This window comes from Pseudophryne corroboree, chromosome 11, assembly GCF_028390025.1.
Source record: "Pseudophryne corroboree isolate aPseCor3 chromosome 11, aPseCor3.hap2, whole genome shotgun sequence".
In the NCBI taxonomy this organism is placed as follows: Eukaryota; Metazoa; Chordata; class Amphibia; order Anura; family Myobatrachidae; genus Pseudophryne; species Pseudophryne corroboree.
In genome coordinates, this window is record NC_086454.1 from 133,041,179 (window position 1) to 133,057,532 (window position 16,354).

General features: G+C 46.0%; 1 protein-coding gene across 3 annotated transcripts in view; it reads left to right on the forward strand.

Moving 5' to 3' along the window:
* CDCA5 (cell division cycle associated 5) overlaps nt 1–15,108 on the forward strand; it is a 74,264-nt gene extending 59,156 nt beyond the window's left edge. For all 3 annotated transcript variants that reach the window (XM_063944822.1, XM_063944820.1, XM_063944821.1), the window contains 2 exons: nt 8,573–9,076; nt 12,715–15,108. In XM_063944822.1, the coding sequence (XP_063800892.1) occupies nt 8,573–9,076; nt 12,715–12,795 (585 nt within the window). In that variant the 3' untranslated portion in view covers nt 12,796–15,108. The remainder of the gene's footprint in view (nt 1–8,572; nt 9,077–12,714) is intronic.
* Nucleotides 15,109–16,354: the final 1,246 nt, after the last annotated feature.

Consider the following 16,354-nt stretch of genomic DNA (forward strand, 5'->3'; position numbering starts at 1 on the left):
CCCTAAAGTCTGCTTTACCGACGTCTCCCTCCGACAGGGAGGCGGTATTGGAAGCCATTCACAAGCTGTATTCCCAGCAGGTGATAATCAAGATACCCCTCCTGCAACAGGGACAGAGGTATTATTCCCCGCTGTTTGTGGTACCGAAGCCGGACGGCTCGGTGAGACCTATTTTAAATCTGAAATCCTTGAACACTTACATACACAGGTTCAAATTCAAGATGGAGTCACTCAGAGCGGTGATTGCGAACTTGGAAGAAGGGGATTATATGGTGTCTTTGGACATCAAGGAGGCTTACCTCCATGTCCCAATTTACCCTTCTCACCAAGGATACCTCAGGTTTGTGGTACAGAACTGTCACTATCCGTTTCAGACGCTGCCGTTTGGTTTGTCCACGGCACCCCGGGTCTTTACCAAGGTAATGGCCGAAATGATGATACTCCTTCGAAGGAAAGGAGTTTTAGTTATCCCGTACTTGGACGATCTCCTGATAAGGGCAAGATCCAGGGAACAATTGGTAGTCGGGGTAGCACTATCTCAAGTAGTGTTGCGGCAGCACGGTTGGATTCTCAATATTCCAAAATCGCAGCTGATCCCGACGACACGTCTTCTATTCCTAGGGATGATCCTGGACACAGTCCAGAAAAAGGTGTTTCTCCCGGAGGAGAAAGCCAGGGAGTTATCCGAACTAGTCAGAAACCTCCTAAAACCAGGCCAAGTGTCAGTGCATCAATGCACAAGGGTCCTGGGAAAAATGGTGGCTTCCTACGAAGCAATCCCTTTCGGCAGATTCCACGCAAGAACTTTCCAGTGGGACCTGCTGGACAAATGGTCCGGATCGCATCTTCAGATGCATCAGCGGATAACCCTGTCACCAAAGACAAGGGTGTCTCTCCTGTGGTGGTTGCAGAGTGCTCATCTTCTAGAGGGCCGCAGATTCGGCATTCAGGACTGGGTCCTGGTGACCACGGATGCCAGCCTGCGAGGCTGGGGAGCAGTCACACAGGGAAGAAATTTCCAGGGCTTGTGGTCAAGCCTGGAGACATCACTTCACATAAATATCCTGGAGCTGAGGGCCATTTACAATGCCCTAAGCCAAGCAAGACCTCTGCTTCAAGGTCAGCCGGTGCTGATCTAGTCGGACAACATCACGGCAGTCGCCCACGTGAACAGACAGGGCGGCACAAGAAGCAGGAGGGCAATGGCAGAAGCTGCAAGGATTCTTCGCTGGGCGGAAAATCATGTGATAGCACTGTCAGCAGTGTTCATTCCGGGAGTGGACAACTGGGAAGCAGACTTCCTCAGCAGGCACGACCTCCACCCGGGAGAGTGGGGACTTCACCCAGAAGTCTTCCACATGATTGTAAACCGTTGGGAAAAACCAAAGGTGGACATGATGGCGTCCCGCCTCAACAAAAAATTGGACAGATATTGCGCCAGGTCAAGGGACCCTCAGGCAATAGCTGTGGACGCTCTGGTAACACCATGGGTGTACCAGTCAGTGTATGTGTTTCCCTCCTCTGCCTCTCATACCCAAGGTACTGAGAATTATAAGACGGAGAGGAGTAAGAACTATACTCGTGGCTCCGGATTGGCCAAGAAGGACTTGGTACCCGGAACTTCAAGAGATGCTCACAGAGGACCCGTGGCCTCTACCTCTAAGAAGGGACCTGCTCCAGCAAGGACCCTGTCTGTTCCAAGACTTACCGCGGCTGCGTTTGACGGCATGGCGTTTGAACGCCGGATCCTGAAGGAAAAAGGCATTCCGGAAGAAGTCATTCCTACCCTGATCAAAGCCAGGAAGGATGTGACCGCAAAGCATTATCAACGCATTTGGCGGAAATATGTTGCGTGGTGCGAGGCCAGGAAGGCCCCAACGGAGGAATTTCAACTGGGTCGATTCCTGCATTTCCTGCAAACAGGAGTGTCTATGGGCCTAAAATTAGGATCCATTAAGGTTCAGATTTCGGCCCTGTCGATTTTCTTCCAGAAAGAACTGGCTTCAGTTCCTGAAGTTTCAGACGTTGTCAAGGGGGTGCTGCATATACAGCCTCCTTTTGTGCCTCCAGTGGCACCTTGGGATCTCAATGTAGTTTTGGGGTTCCTAAAATCACATTGGTTTGAACCGCTTAAATCTGTGGATTTGAAATATCTCACATGGAAAGTGGTCATGCTGTTGGCCCTGGCTTCGGCCAGGCGCGTGTCAGAATTGGCGGCTTTATCTTATAAAAGCCCTTACCTGTTTTTTCATACGGACAGGGCAGAATTGAGGACTCGTCCACAATTTCTCCCTAAGGTGGTTTCAGCGTTTCACCTGAACCAGCCTATTGTGGTACCTGCGGCTACTAGGGACTTGGAGGACTCCAAGTTGCTGGACGTTGTCAGGGCCCTGAAAATATGTTTCCAGGACGGCTGGAGTCAGAAAATCTGACTCCCTGTTTATCCTGTATGCACCCAACAAGCTGGGTGCTCCTGCTTCTAAGCAGACTATTACTCGTTGGATTTGTAGTACAATTCAGCTTGCACATTCTGTGGCAGGCCTGCCACAGCCAAAATCTGTAAAAGCCCATTCCACAAGGAAGGGGGCTCATCTTGGGCGGCTGCCCGAGGGGTCTCGGCTTTACAACTTTGCCGAGCAGCTACTTGGTCAGGGGCAAACACGTTTGCTAAATTCTACAAATTTGATACTCTGGCTGAGGAGGACCTGGAGTTCTCTCATTCGGTGCTGCAGAGTCATCCGCACTCTCCCGCCCGTTTGGGAGCTTTGGTATAATCCCCATGGTCCTTACGGAGTTCCCAGCATCCACTAGGACGTCAGAGAAAATAAGAATTTACTTACCGATAATTCTATTTCTCGTAGTCCGTAGTGGATGCTGGGCGCCCATCCCAAGTGCGGATTGTCTGCAATACTTGTACATAGTTATTGTTAACTAAATCGGGTTATTGTTGTTGTGAGCCATCTTTCCAGAGGCTCCTCTGTTTATCATGCTGTTAACTGGGTTCAGATCACAAGTTGTACGGTGTGATTGGTGTGGCTGGTATGAGTCTTACCCGGGATTCAGAATCCTTCCTTATTGTGTACGCTCGTCCGGGCACAGTATCCTAACTGAGGCTTGGAGGAGGGTCATAGGGGGAGGAGCCAGTGCACACCAGGTAGTCCTAAAGCTTTACTTTTGTGCCCAGTCTCCTGCGGAGCCGCTATTCCCCATGGTCCTTACGGAGTTCCCAGCATCCACTACGGACTACGAGAAATAGAATTATCGGTAAGTAAATTCGTATATATATTTTCTATAAAAGCGCTGTACTACTGGGATTTTATTCCAGTCCGGTGGCGCTGGGTGTGTGCTGGCATACACTCTCTCTGTCTCTCCAAAGGGCCTTATTGGGGGAACTGTCTCCATATAGATATATCCCTGAGTGTGTGGGGGTGTCGGTACGTGTGTGTCGGCATGTCTGAAGCGGAAGGCTCATCTAAGGAGGAGGTGGAGCAGATGATTGTGGTGTCTCTGTCGGCAACTCAGACACCTGATTGGTTGGACATGTGGAATGTTTTAAATGCAAATGTGACTTTATTACATAAGAGATTGGACAAAGCAGGATCCAGGGAAAAAGCAGTGAGTCAATCCATGGCTTTAACTGTGTCACAGGGCCCTTCAGGGTCTCAAAAACGTCCCCTATCCCAAATAGCAGATACTGACACCGACACGGATTCTGACTCCAGTGTCGACTACGATGATGCAAGGGTTACACCCAAGGGTGGCCAAAAGTATTCATTATATGATTATAAAAGATGTTTTGCATATCACAGCTGACCCTTCTGTCCCTGACACGAGGGTACACATGTTTAAGGAAAAGAAACCTGAGGTAACATTTCCCCCATCTCATGAGCTGAACGCATTATTTGAAAAAGCTTGGAAAACTCCAGACAAAAGACTGCAGATTCCCAAAAGAATTCTTATGGCGTATCCTTTCCCTGCACAGTACAGGGTATGGTGGGAATCCTTGCCCAGGGTGGACAAGGCTTTAACGCTCTTATCCAAGAAGGTGGCGCTACCGTCTCCAATACACATACGGGTACTTTGCTCAGACCGGCAATAGCATCGGCTTGGGTTTGTAGCGCGGTAGCAGCTTGGACAGATACCTTGTCAGCTGATATTGATACCCTAGAGAGGGATACCATTTTGTTGACCTTAGGTCACATCAAAGACGCAATTTTATATATGAGAGATGCTCAGAGAGACGTCGGGCTACTAGGTTCAAGGGCCAACGCCATGGCGATCTCGGCTAGGCGAGCACTGTGGACCCGCCAATGGACGGGTGATGCCGACTCAAAGAGGCATATGGAAGTTTTACCTTACAAAGGTGAGGTTGTATTTAGGGAAGGTCTCGCGGACCTGGTTTCCACAGCTACCGCGGGTAAATCTACTTTTTTTTTTCCTTATGTTCCCCCACAGCAAAAGAAAACACCACAGTATCAGATGCAGTCCTTTCGGTCGCATAAGTCCAGAAGAGGTCGGGGCTCTTCCTTCCTCGCCAGAGGTAAGGGTAGAGGGAAAATAATGCCTGCTACGGCCAGTTCCCAGGAACAGAAGTCCTCCCCGGCTTCTACTAAATCCACCACATGACGCTGGGGCTCCACTGAGGGAGTCCGCACCGGTGGGGGCACGTCTTCGACTCTTCAGCCACGTCTGGGGTCAGTCGGACGTGGATCCTTGGGCGAGGGAAATAGTATCCCAAGGCTACAAGCTGGAATTCGAAGACGTGCCTCCTCGCCGATTCTTCAAATCGGCTTTACCAGTTTCTCCCCCAGAGAGGGAGATAGTTTTAGCTGCAATTCAAAAGCTGTGTCAACAGCAAGTGATTATCAAGGTTCCCCTAATGCATCAGGGAAAAGGGTACTATTCAACCCTATTTGTGGTCCTGAAACCGGATGGCTCGGTTAGACCGATTATAAATTTAAAATCCCTGAACCTGTACTTAAAAGGTACAAGTTCAAGATGAAATCGCTCAGGGCAGTTATCTCCAGCCTGGAAGGGGGGGATTTTATGGTGTCACTAGACATAAAGGATGCATACCTTCACGTACCCATATATCCTCCTCATCAGGCATACCTGAGATTCGCTGTACATGACTGTCATTACCAGTTTCAGACGTTGCCATTTGGGCTTTCGACGGCCCCGAGGGTGTTCACCAATGTAATGGCGGAAATGATGGTGCTCCTGCGCAGGCAAGGAGTCACAATTATCCCGTACTTGGACGATCTCCTGATAAAAGCGAGATCAAAGGAACAGTTGCAGAAAAGCGTGTCGCTCTCGCTGAGTACTACAGCAACATGGCTGGATTCTAAATCTACCAAAGTCACAGTTGGTTCCAACGACTCGGCTGTCTTTCTTAGGCATGATTCTGGACACAGAACAAAAGAGGGTTTTACTCCCGATGGAAAAAGCCCAGGAACTCCTGAACATGGTCGGAGACCTGTTAAAACCGAAAAAAAAGTGTCAGTCCATCAATGCACTCGAGTACTGGGGAAAATGGTGGCGACCTACGAGGCGATCCCCTTCAGCAGGTTTCATGCGAGGACTTTTCAGTGGGACCTTCCGGACAAGTGGTCCGGGTCCCATCTTCAAATTCATCAGAAAATAACCCTGTCCCCCAGGGCCACGGTGTCTCTCCTGTGGTGGCTGCAGAGTGCTCACCTTCTAGAGGGTCGCAGGTTCGGCATTCAGGACTGGGTTCTGGTGACCACGGACGCGAGCCTCCGAGGATGGGGAGCAGTCACACAAGGAAGGAATTTTCAGGGACTGTGGTCAAGCCAGGAGGCTTGCTACACATCAACATACTGGAATTGAGGGCCATATACAACGGCCTACGACAAGCGAAGAATATTCTTCGCGACCTACCGGTTCTGATTCAATCAGGCAATGTCACAGCTGTGGCTCATGTAAACCGCCAAGGCGGGACAAGGAGCAGAGTGGCAATGGCGGAAGCCACCAGGATTTTGCGCTGGGCAGAAAATCACGTAAGCGCTCGGTCAGCAGTATTCATTCCGGGAGTGGACAGTTGGGAAGCAGACTTCCTCAGCAGACACGATCTCCATCCAGGATGTGGGGACTTCATCAAGAAGTTTTTGCAGAAATAACAAGTCTTTGGGGACTTCCTCAAATAGACATAATGGCATCACGCCTTAACAAGAAGCTTCGGAGGTATTGTGCCAGGTCAAGGGACCCTCAGGCAGTAGCGGTGGAAGCCTTGGTGACACCATGGGCGTTTCAGTCTATGTGTTCCCTCCTCTTCCTCTCATCTCAAAAATATTGAGAATCATAAGACGAAAAAGAGTGCAGACAATACTCATTGTTCCAGATTGGCCTCGAAGGGCCTGGTATTCAGATCTTCAGGAACTGCTCACAGAAGATCCTTCGCCTCTTTCTCTCAGGGAGGACCTGTTGAATTAAAGTTTCTCACTTGGAGGGTGGTCATGTTGGCCTTGGCATCTGCAAGGCGGGTGTCCGAATTGGCGGCCTTGTTTCATAAGAGCCCCTATCTCATTTTCCATGTGGATAGAGCAGAGTTGAGGACTCGTCCTCAATTTTTACCTAAGGTGGTGTCATCGTTTCATATGAACCAACCTATTGTGGTGCTTGTGGCTACGGGAGACTTGGAGGATTCCAAATCCTGTGATGTAGTCAGGGCCTTAAAAATTTACGTAGCCAGGACGGCTCGGATTAGGAAAACAGAAGCTCTGTTTGTCCTGTATGCGGCCAACAAGGTTGGCGCTCCTGCTTCTAAGCAGACTATTGCTCGCTGGATCTGTAACACGATTCAGCAGGCTCATTCTACGGCTGGATTGCCGGTACCAAATTCGGTAAAGGCCCATTCCACTAGGAAGGTGGGCTCTTCTTGGGCGGCTGCCCGAGGCGTCTCGGCTTTACAGCTTTGCCGAGCGGCTACTTGGTCGGGTTCAAACACTTTTGCAAAATTCTACAAGTTTGATACCCTGGCTGATGAGGACCTCATGTTTGCTCAATCGGTGCTGCAGAGTCATCCGCACTCTCCCGCCCGGTTTGGAGCTTTGGTATAATCCCCATGGTCCTTAGGGAGTCCCCAGCATCCTCTAGGACGTAAGAAAATAAGATTTTAAACCTACCGGTTAATCTTTTTCTCCTAGTCCGTAGAGGATGCTGGGCGCCCGTCCCCAGTGCGGACAAAATTCTGCAAGACTTGTATATAGTTGTTGCTTACATAAGGGTTATGTTACAGTTAAGATCAGTCGTTGGTTGATACTGTTTTGTTCATACTGTTAACTGGTTACGTATATTCCAGGTTATAGGGTGTGAATGGTGTGGGCTGGTATGAATCTTGCCCTTATATTAACAAAAATCCTTTCCTCGTACTGTCCGTCTCCTCTGGGCACAGTTTCTCTAACTGAAGTCTGGAGGAGGGGCATAGAGGGAGGAGCCAGTGCACACCCATTCTGTCCTAAAGTCTTTAGAGTGCCCATGTCTCCTGCGGAGCCCGTCTATACCCCATGGTCATTACGGAGTCCCCAGCATCCTCTACGGACTAGGAGAAAAAGTTTTTGGGGCAGCTGCCCCACGTCACGCAGCCGCTCAAATAAAGAATTTAATTTCCGATGCGTCAGCGAACATGCTGGGCTGCTCCCAGCATGTGAGGAGATGGACGCAGATCTGGCTGCATATGCAACAATCTGCATCCATCTCTGAATAAGGCCCTGTGTCTCCACTATTATACCTTTTTAAAATAAAGATTTCCCTGCCTTTTCACCTGCACAGGAGGGTGCGCACAAATAAATGCAAATTTTATCTAGAAAATCAATGCGAATTTGGAGTTTAAAATGTAATTCACAGTGCGAGTTTGCAGTGAGAATGGTTCACAGCACCCTACTCACATCTACCTGGATTAACCACTGAAGGTCTCACATTGGAAGATCAATTGTTACACTTAAAATCATTGGGTGTCTATTTTTTTTGTTTTTGTTTGCTCTAGTTCTATTCACTAAGGTTGGTAATGTTCCGGTTTGTTTTTGTTTCTTTTATTTTCAATGAGTGAAGTTTCTCTATCCTCTAATTTTATCTTGTTAGGCTTAGTTAGAAAATAACTGCGTTCCCTGCAAGTTGGGTATATAATAGAGGGATGTACTTAAACCACTTGCAGATATTTAATGCGCCATATTCCAATGGAGTCTCCATATTTTCATGGTACCTGTGTTCCCCAATAAAATCAGAGAAGAGTATTTAATCCCCTTAGAGTTTGATATCTGACCGCGCTGTGCTTTACGGCATTTCAGCTTTTACTTGAACTGTTCTTATGTTACAACCGTCTGAGGTTCACCTGTGCAGAAAATGCTTTAAGAATATATTGTTTTCAGATTCTGAAAGTAATTGTTAAAATCTAATTACTTTAGTGTTTTAGAAACTGAAAAAATAGTGTAAAACACATTTTAGCCATTAGTTCTGTATATTTTTCCTTGAGACTCATTTGAATACTTGAATATAGCTACAATATTAAGTGAAGCTTACGTTAACGGCCTTTTTATCTCAACGGTCTCTTCAGGTTTCCCCAAACTCGGGAAAAGAGAATGCAGTACATGAGAAGTCCCAGGTTGTCACTAAAAGAGAAACTAGCAAGTGCTCTCCCTCCAAAATAGACATCCTGTCTCCTATTCCGCTGAACATCCCGCAGTCACCTACCTTCGATGACAGAGAAAAAGTGATGTCTCAGAAAGTGCGGCGTTCCTATAGCCGATTAGAGATGTCATTGAATGGAAGCTCTCTTCTATACAGTCCCACCAGAAATGATGATTCATCGGATACTTCCACCCCACACCTAGTCCCAAAAACAGGCCGGAAGTCACTATTTGGGTTTAATAAACTTCTCAGCTCTGAAGCACAAGAGGAAATATGGACACTGAAAAATTTGTCTGAGACTAAACATACAAATAATGAAAGCACAAGTGGAACAATAATAAAACTCTCAGTGGAAGAACTGGATCATAATATTCCTGGGGTGACCCTGGTCAAACAGAAGAGAAGGAAACCTAAACTCTTACAAATTAAGGTAAGAATAATTATTAACCGTTATTTGTTAGGAATAATGGGGAACTGTGGGGATAACAACATGGGGTTTCTTCAAGGGTGGGACCTGATGCTTGCATATTAAAAAATTACAATGGTAGGGGAAGTTGTGTGTATGCCTTTCAATATCCATGATTATAGCGTGTTTTCTGTACTTGGCATGAGATTATTAGTCGTACACTGTACAAGCCTTAGGGGGTTACACACTGGAAGATATATCTGCCGATCAATTGATCGGCAGATATATCTATGGACGGATCGGGCAGTGTGTTGAGCATACACACTGGCCGATGCGTCGGGGTCTGACGTCATGAACTGGGTGGGCGTTACACATGCCCGCCCAGTTCAGCTGTTAATCACCGCCAGCCGTCGCAGCATGTGTACGGGCGGTCGGCCGACCGTACACACACAGCGACGCGCCAATATTTTGCAGAGGGGGTGAGGCTTCACTCATTGGGACTCGAGCTTTAATGTTTGCCGGCACATATAAAGTGCCTAAGCTGCTATCACTACACACTGTACCCAAGAGTGTCCCGTGTCCCTTTAGGACACAAACCTTCAGCTTTGGGACACATACTGAGGACACCACACCTTACATCAGAGTTCAATACTTTATTCTAAATTCCAGGAGCCAGACAATCCTCCCCAACTAAAATATCTGAACTCCTATATGCCACCACACATGCTCTTTCACTGCCCCTCAGCCATGACATCCTGCTTCGTGCCCTATTCTTAATATGCCACAACACAGGGCCCCTTATTCTTATTTTGCCAGATATAGTTAAGCCCCCATTCATACTATGCCACACACAGTTGAGCCCTACATACTATGCCACACACAGTTGAGCCCTACATACTATGCCACACACAGTTGAGCCCTACATACTATGCCACACACAGTTGAGCCCTACATACTATCCGCAATCCATTATTGTGGTAGAAAATCGCTGTAAATTCCCATTTTGTGGCAATTTTTTTATTTCTTCTGGTTGATTCAGTTACCCCCTTTTTTGTATGATAAACACACAGGATCTGTGATTTCCCTTTGTGCATCACTTAGCGATAAAGTAAACGATGTTGCTCATTTTGACCCTTCATGAGCAACGTCATTTACTATATCGCCCAATTTGTATGCCGCCGAGCAGTGTGCGGCCCCGCGGGTCGTTAACTATCCTCAATGTCAGTCGTGCATGCAGCTCAATTTGGACTCTTCATCCAAAACTGCATGCTCCGGCCAGCCGCGGCATGACGTCACTGTGCGATATCATTAGTGATATCGCACAGTGTATATGCGCCGGCTCAGGAGGGGAAATACTAGGCGATGTTGCTCAACGAGCACATCGCCTAGTGTGTACCCACCTTAAGTTTGGAAAATGTTTGCGTAATAGATAACTAATCGCGCTGAAGATCTGATTATAAAATTGCACTTTGCTTTCCTTCTATACTTATACATGTTCTTGCTGCATGTAAAGTATATATTATTGCAAGTGTTAAACAGATAATTAGTCAACAGTGATGAATGATTTATGGTTTTTGTGGTTGTGACTGGACCATGTAATACCATGTGTTCATTCACCTAGTACAGTGGTTCCCAAACTCTGTCCTCAAGGAACCCCAACATTTTACATTTTCCAGGTCTCCTCACAGAATCACAAGTGGCATACTTAGCTGCACCTGTGGATCTTTTAAAATGTGTCCGTGAGTAATGGAAATGGAAAACATGAACTGTGGGGGGCCATTGAGGACTGAGTTTAAGAACCACTAACCTAGTGGTACCCAACAGAAATGCTGGTCAGCTGGTATTTGAGGGAAAGGTAGAATAAGGTACATCTGCAGCACATACCCTTCACAGTAAAGAGGTAAAAGAGCAATGAAACCTCTAAAAATGTTTGAATCATGAAAATAAAGAATTCAGGTTAATGTAACATTCCATTGCAGGACTGTTAGAGATGAAAGATGACAAGACTACTGTTTAAGTCAGTGACGTCATGGAATTTACTACAGGTCATCAACCTGAACTAACTGCTGTGACTATTCTGACATTGCCCCTCTTTGAATAGCCAAATGCACACTGTCTGACCATAGGTCACTATAAATCTGTGTGATCAGTAAAGGCAGCACACCACAGGATGGCAAACATTCCTCCTTGTGTGGATGTAAGTCAGATCACAGGCCCTCAGGTGGATAAAGTCTAAAGCCAAACAGATACTGTAGCAACCTCCCTGAGTCCCCAGCGCAGACCGAAGTCTGACGTAAGCTCTTAAAATAATTTGACATTACGGAAATGTACTCCTAATTAGATCCTGAATAAAGCTCAAAATCAGCACTTAATTTGAAGTGTTGGACGATATTTACATTACTGTGCTCACCTGATGGGGTTTTAGCCCATTTACTGAATAGCATCTGTATTTGAAAGCGAGAAGTCACTGATCTTGTATTCCACTAATGGACCAGAGTTGTGTCAATGCGGGGTACACAGCGCCTTACAGAGTACGGAAACCGTATGAATAAAATGAGAAAAATGTCACTTGCAGTACAGGACATAGCAGGACATGGCTTATAAACCTTGCTGCATCTGCATTGATAACACCCACCTTTTCAGCATGGTGGCAGAAGCCTATGGTTTGGTGCTGGCAGGGGGGAGGAGATGATGTGAGGGGAGGGAAAGCACACAAGGTAAGAGTGACCTGCTGATGGGAACGTACAGTCTGAAGGGGAGGGAAAGCACACACAGACTAAGCTGACCATGTTACATAAGTGGTCTACTTGGGTAAATGCATCTGTCTGCTCACTTTCTGTGTAACACAAACACCCCTCCATCCCAGACTTTGGGATTGTCCCTGTAAAAGTAGTCTGTTGCTGGAAAAGTGCTTGGTGGAAAGACACTACATGCCCTACAGAATGCCTCCTGCTATAGCACCACCCCCATTACTCCGTTCCAGCTTCTCACTTTTACTCCTGCTTGTTTTGCCCTCCGTAATGGCATGAGTAAGGGGACATTGAAAAAGGGGTTTGTTACTGGAGAAAAAATGTGAACCCATTTAAGGTGTGCCTGGAGGTTAATCAGACCAGCGTAGTCCTGGTTTCTCTCACGTTCGAGGGTGTGCATTTATCCTTTTTGCAGTGAGAAAAATCTCTGCAGCCCCCACTGAGCGGGTATTGTCCCTTCATGCACCTTGTCCACCCCCGGAGTCTCCTGTACTTGTGCTGCACATAATCTTGTGTTGCATCAGGGTGCATAACTAGGCCTAGCTCACCTTCCCCCTATAATGAGCTGTTTGCTGCCCTGTACATGTCGGCATGTGTATGCTTTAAACTAAAAAGGCCATGGTACGACACACAAACTGCATTGTACCACATTGTACTTTTTAAATGCATAATGAGTTTGTGTACAGTAATCCGTGAAAGGTGTATGCCTGCTTAGAGATCCATGGCTCCACAGCCTGTGCTAGTGCCATAATAAATTACACAATGCTGACTTAATTCATCAGTGTCGTATGTTGCATGTCCTTAATGCCTAGAAATGTAAGCCACTGACTTAATACAAGTGCACTGCCCAATAAAATGAAGTCACAAAAAAATACGCTAAGGTGGGTTTATTTTCTCTTTTTCCTTTCCTAGAAATCTGACCTGGATGACTGGGCTGCGACGATGAACGCCGAGTTTGAAGAGGCAGAGAAATTTGATCTTCTAGTGGAGTGACTAAACCACCCCAGAATCGCTACTTGTGTATAGACTTACTATCGTGCTTCAGAGAGGCCTTTAATTCTTCTCACCTTTTCTTTTCTATGTATTTTACAAAAAAAAATACTGTGTGTTTTATATAGAATACGTAATTGTTCTTTTATATTTTTATGTAAAAAAAAATAATAATGGCAGAAAGCGATCTTAATAATAAGGTCACATCTTGTGAAATTAATTATAGGGTTATTAGAGAAGAGTTTATTAAATATGTTTAATGTTAAATATGTTTTGTTACTTGTCTTGTAAACAGACATGCAAGTGTTTCTTTTTGTTTTATTTTCTGCCTCATTTGTCAGTTGTCAATCAACTGCACCCGAGCAGCAGGAGTGACTGTCAGAGGACCTGTATATATGATTTTCAATGAGGATTATGTAAAATTGCTTTTCCATGGGCAAGGAGAGGGAAGGCTCATACACACTAGGTGATATAATTAGCGATAACGCTAATTTTTACCCTCCTTAACGATATCGCTTATAATCTATTGCCCAGTATAGTATGTATGCCGCAGACGATGGCCGATGCGCGGTCACGGGGCTCGCTAAAGACTCCCTCCATCTGCTATGCATGCAACTCAATATTATGATATTGTCAGATGATGCATGTTCAGGCCGGTCACGGCATGACGTCGCTGTGAAATATAGCTAGCGGTATCACACAGTGTGTATGCCCACAACTCCCGGCTCGGAAGTGGACACTAGGCGATAACGCTCCTGGAGTGAGTCGCCTATTGTGTATGCACCTTAACTCGGCACTATAACATTGCCTTTACTATACAACAATCTGCCAACTCTTCATGTTCTCATTTACTCCCCTCCGCTCCTAGACTGGGATTGATTGTTCTGTATGTTTGTCCATTGTATGAACTAGTTCTCAAATTATTCACATGAAAGCTTAATATGTAAGGGGCAGAATCCAGCCCATCTCCTATGCCAGACAGACATTTGACCCAAAAACTTAGAAGTGGCTGATGTCAAAGAAGAATAGATTGTGTTTAGCTGCATGCCAAATGTAAATATAATGTGAGAACATGAAACCGTATGTATGTGGATGTTATTAGGCCTAGGCTGACCCTATTATCCCTTTAAACTGGGACGCTCATGAATTACACAGGTTCTGTGGGTGATTAAAACCAGGTGACATGCAGGCTTGAAGTTAGCCAGCCACAGAACCTGTGTAATTCATGAGTGTCCCAGTTTTAAAGGGCTAGTATGATCAGCCTATATTAGCAGGACTTTCCTATAAGGCAATTGCTAGTGTGTAATTAATAAAATTGTCTAATTAGAACACAGTATTGTAACATTATGCAACTATGCCAACTTAGAACATCATACTGAAATAATTTCCCTTTACTGATAGATAATATATAGTGTGTATAAATGTGTGTAATATATATATATATATATATATATATATATATCAGTGTACTTTAGTACATTTTTGTGCAGAAATTATACATAGTGGTGATTGCAGTGGGATACATAGGGAGCTCTTAGCTTCATTAGTCTGTTATGTGTTGTACTGTGCATCATTTACCCTAGCAAGTACAATCTCTTATTGGTCTATGCAATATATCGGGGATAGGCATCCTGTAGCACTCCGGCTAGTGTAGGACTATACATCCCAGTTTTAGCATTACCTGATGGCAAAATTGGCGTGGCTTGCTGGGAGTTGTAGTTCTACAGCATCTGGAGTGCCACAGTTTGCCCACCTCTGCATTATACCAATCAAAGCGAATAACATCGGATTGGATGCTACAGAATAAGTTTTTTTTGCTTTCTGACAATGTTATACAACAAACTTTAAAGTGTATTGATTTAGCTGTATTTCTGTAGCTGAGAGATTATATAGCAGTAGGAAATAAAATGTCAAACATCTCGGGTAAAATCACTTTGAGGACTTTTACAAAGATAAATGGTAATGTTGTCAGTATTTAAAGCTTCTTCGTAGCTTTGCTGGGAGATCTCAGTCTCCGCATAGTAACACTGCTTCCAAGGACATGTCTGTTGGTAAGCAAGTGCTTGCACAATGGGCAGTGGGGAATGATTGTCTCTCTGGTGGGTGTAATAGGTCACATGACGGAATATCTGCACATTTTTCTTTTCAAACCACTATATGCTTTACAGTCATGTAATAAACCTTTGCAATATCAGTCTTGACAGTATGTGCAGGATGCTGATGGCTGCACAAGGTGGTGGCGGGTGGGAACAGAGATAAGAAAAAGCATGCACTCCTCACCTGTTTTCTCTATCCTTATTGGGCTGCTGTTTTCCATCTCTTATAAATGGAGGTAGAAAAAGATTTTTGTAAAGGGTTGGGTGGTTTGTTTGTTTTTTGTTTTGTTTTTGGTGCACTATATAATGTCTCCAGTTTTAAATTAAATATGTTTTATTACAACTCCTGTAATGTAAGTTTAAATCTGATTAAAACTGTACATTTTACGGTGATCAAGAAAATTTGATTGTGAAAACAGGTCACTTGATGCCATAGGGCAGCGGTGGCCAATCCACCGCATGCTGCTTGGCCGGCTCCTGGCGACTGTTGCCTGGCGCGCACACACTTGTCTTGTCTCCAGCGGCGGTGTCTCTACAATTCAGTGCTGGTCTGTGAGCAAATCTGAGCTCGCGGACCGGCAGCTGAGGCTCCTGATTGGCTCACGGACCGGCGCCTAATTGAAGAGAGATACAGCCGCCGGAGAGTGAGGGGCAGGAGAGACTCATGCTGTGCTCTCCTCCCCTCACAAAACAGCAGCAGTGCGGTGAGCAGCATCGGGGGAAGGGGGGGGGGGGGGGGGCATGTATATTTGGCACTGGGGTCACATCTGGCACTGTGGGGACATATACATGTCCCCTGAGCCAACTATGCCCCCATATATCTGGCACTGTGGGGACACTGGCACAGGTGCATAGCTGGAACTGTGAGGACATGTATATCTGGCACTGGGGGCATAGCTGGCACTGTGGGGACACTGGCACTGGGGGCATAGCTGGCACTGGGGGACATGTATATCTGGCACTGGGGGCCATAGCTGGCACTGTGGGGACATGTATATCTGGCACTGGGGGCATATATGTATCTGGCACTATGGGGACATGTATATCTGGCACTATGGGGCATATATGTATCTGGCACTATGGGGACATGTGTATCTGGCAGTGTGGAGGCACCCATATATTGGCATTTTTATATGTATGTGGCACTGTACTGGGGAATTATATGTATGTGGCACTGTACAACATGCCAAAATAGGGTTATGACACTAGGTCATACCGAAAGGTGCGCACAAAAATGGGGTGTGGCTTTGTGACAACTAGCCACACCACCATTTCTGCACACGCGCCTTTGGCGTGCACATGGTAGTTGCTTTTGCCCTTGGCTACAGATCCTTTCTGGATCTTTGCCTCTGACTGGTTGGACACCCCTGCCATAGGGCATTACCTGATTTTATTTATATATATATATATATTTACACACACAAGGTGCTTCATTGCGCCCTACGGGCGCTCTTCACACCGTCGCA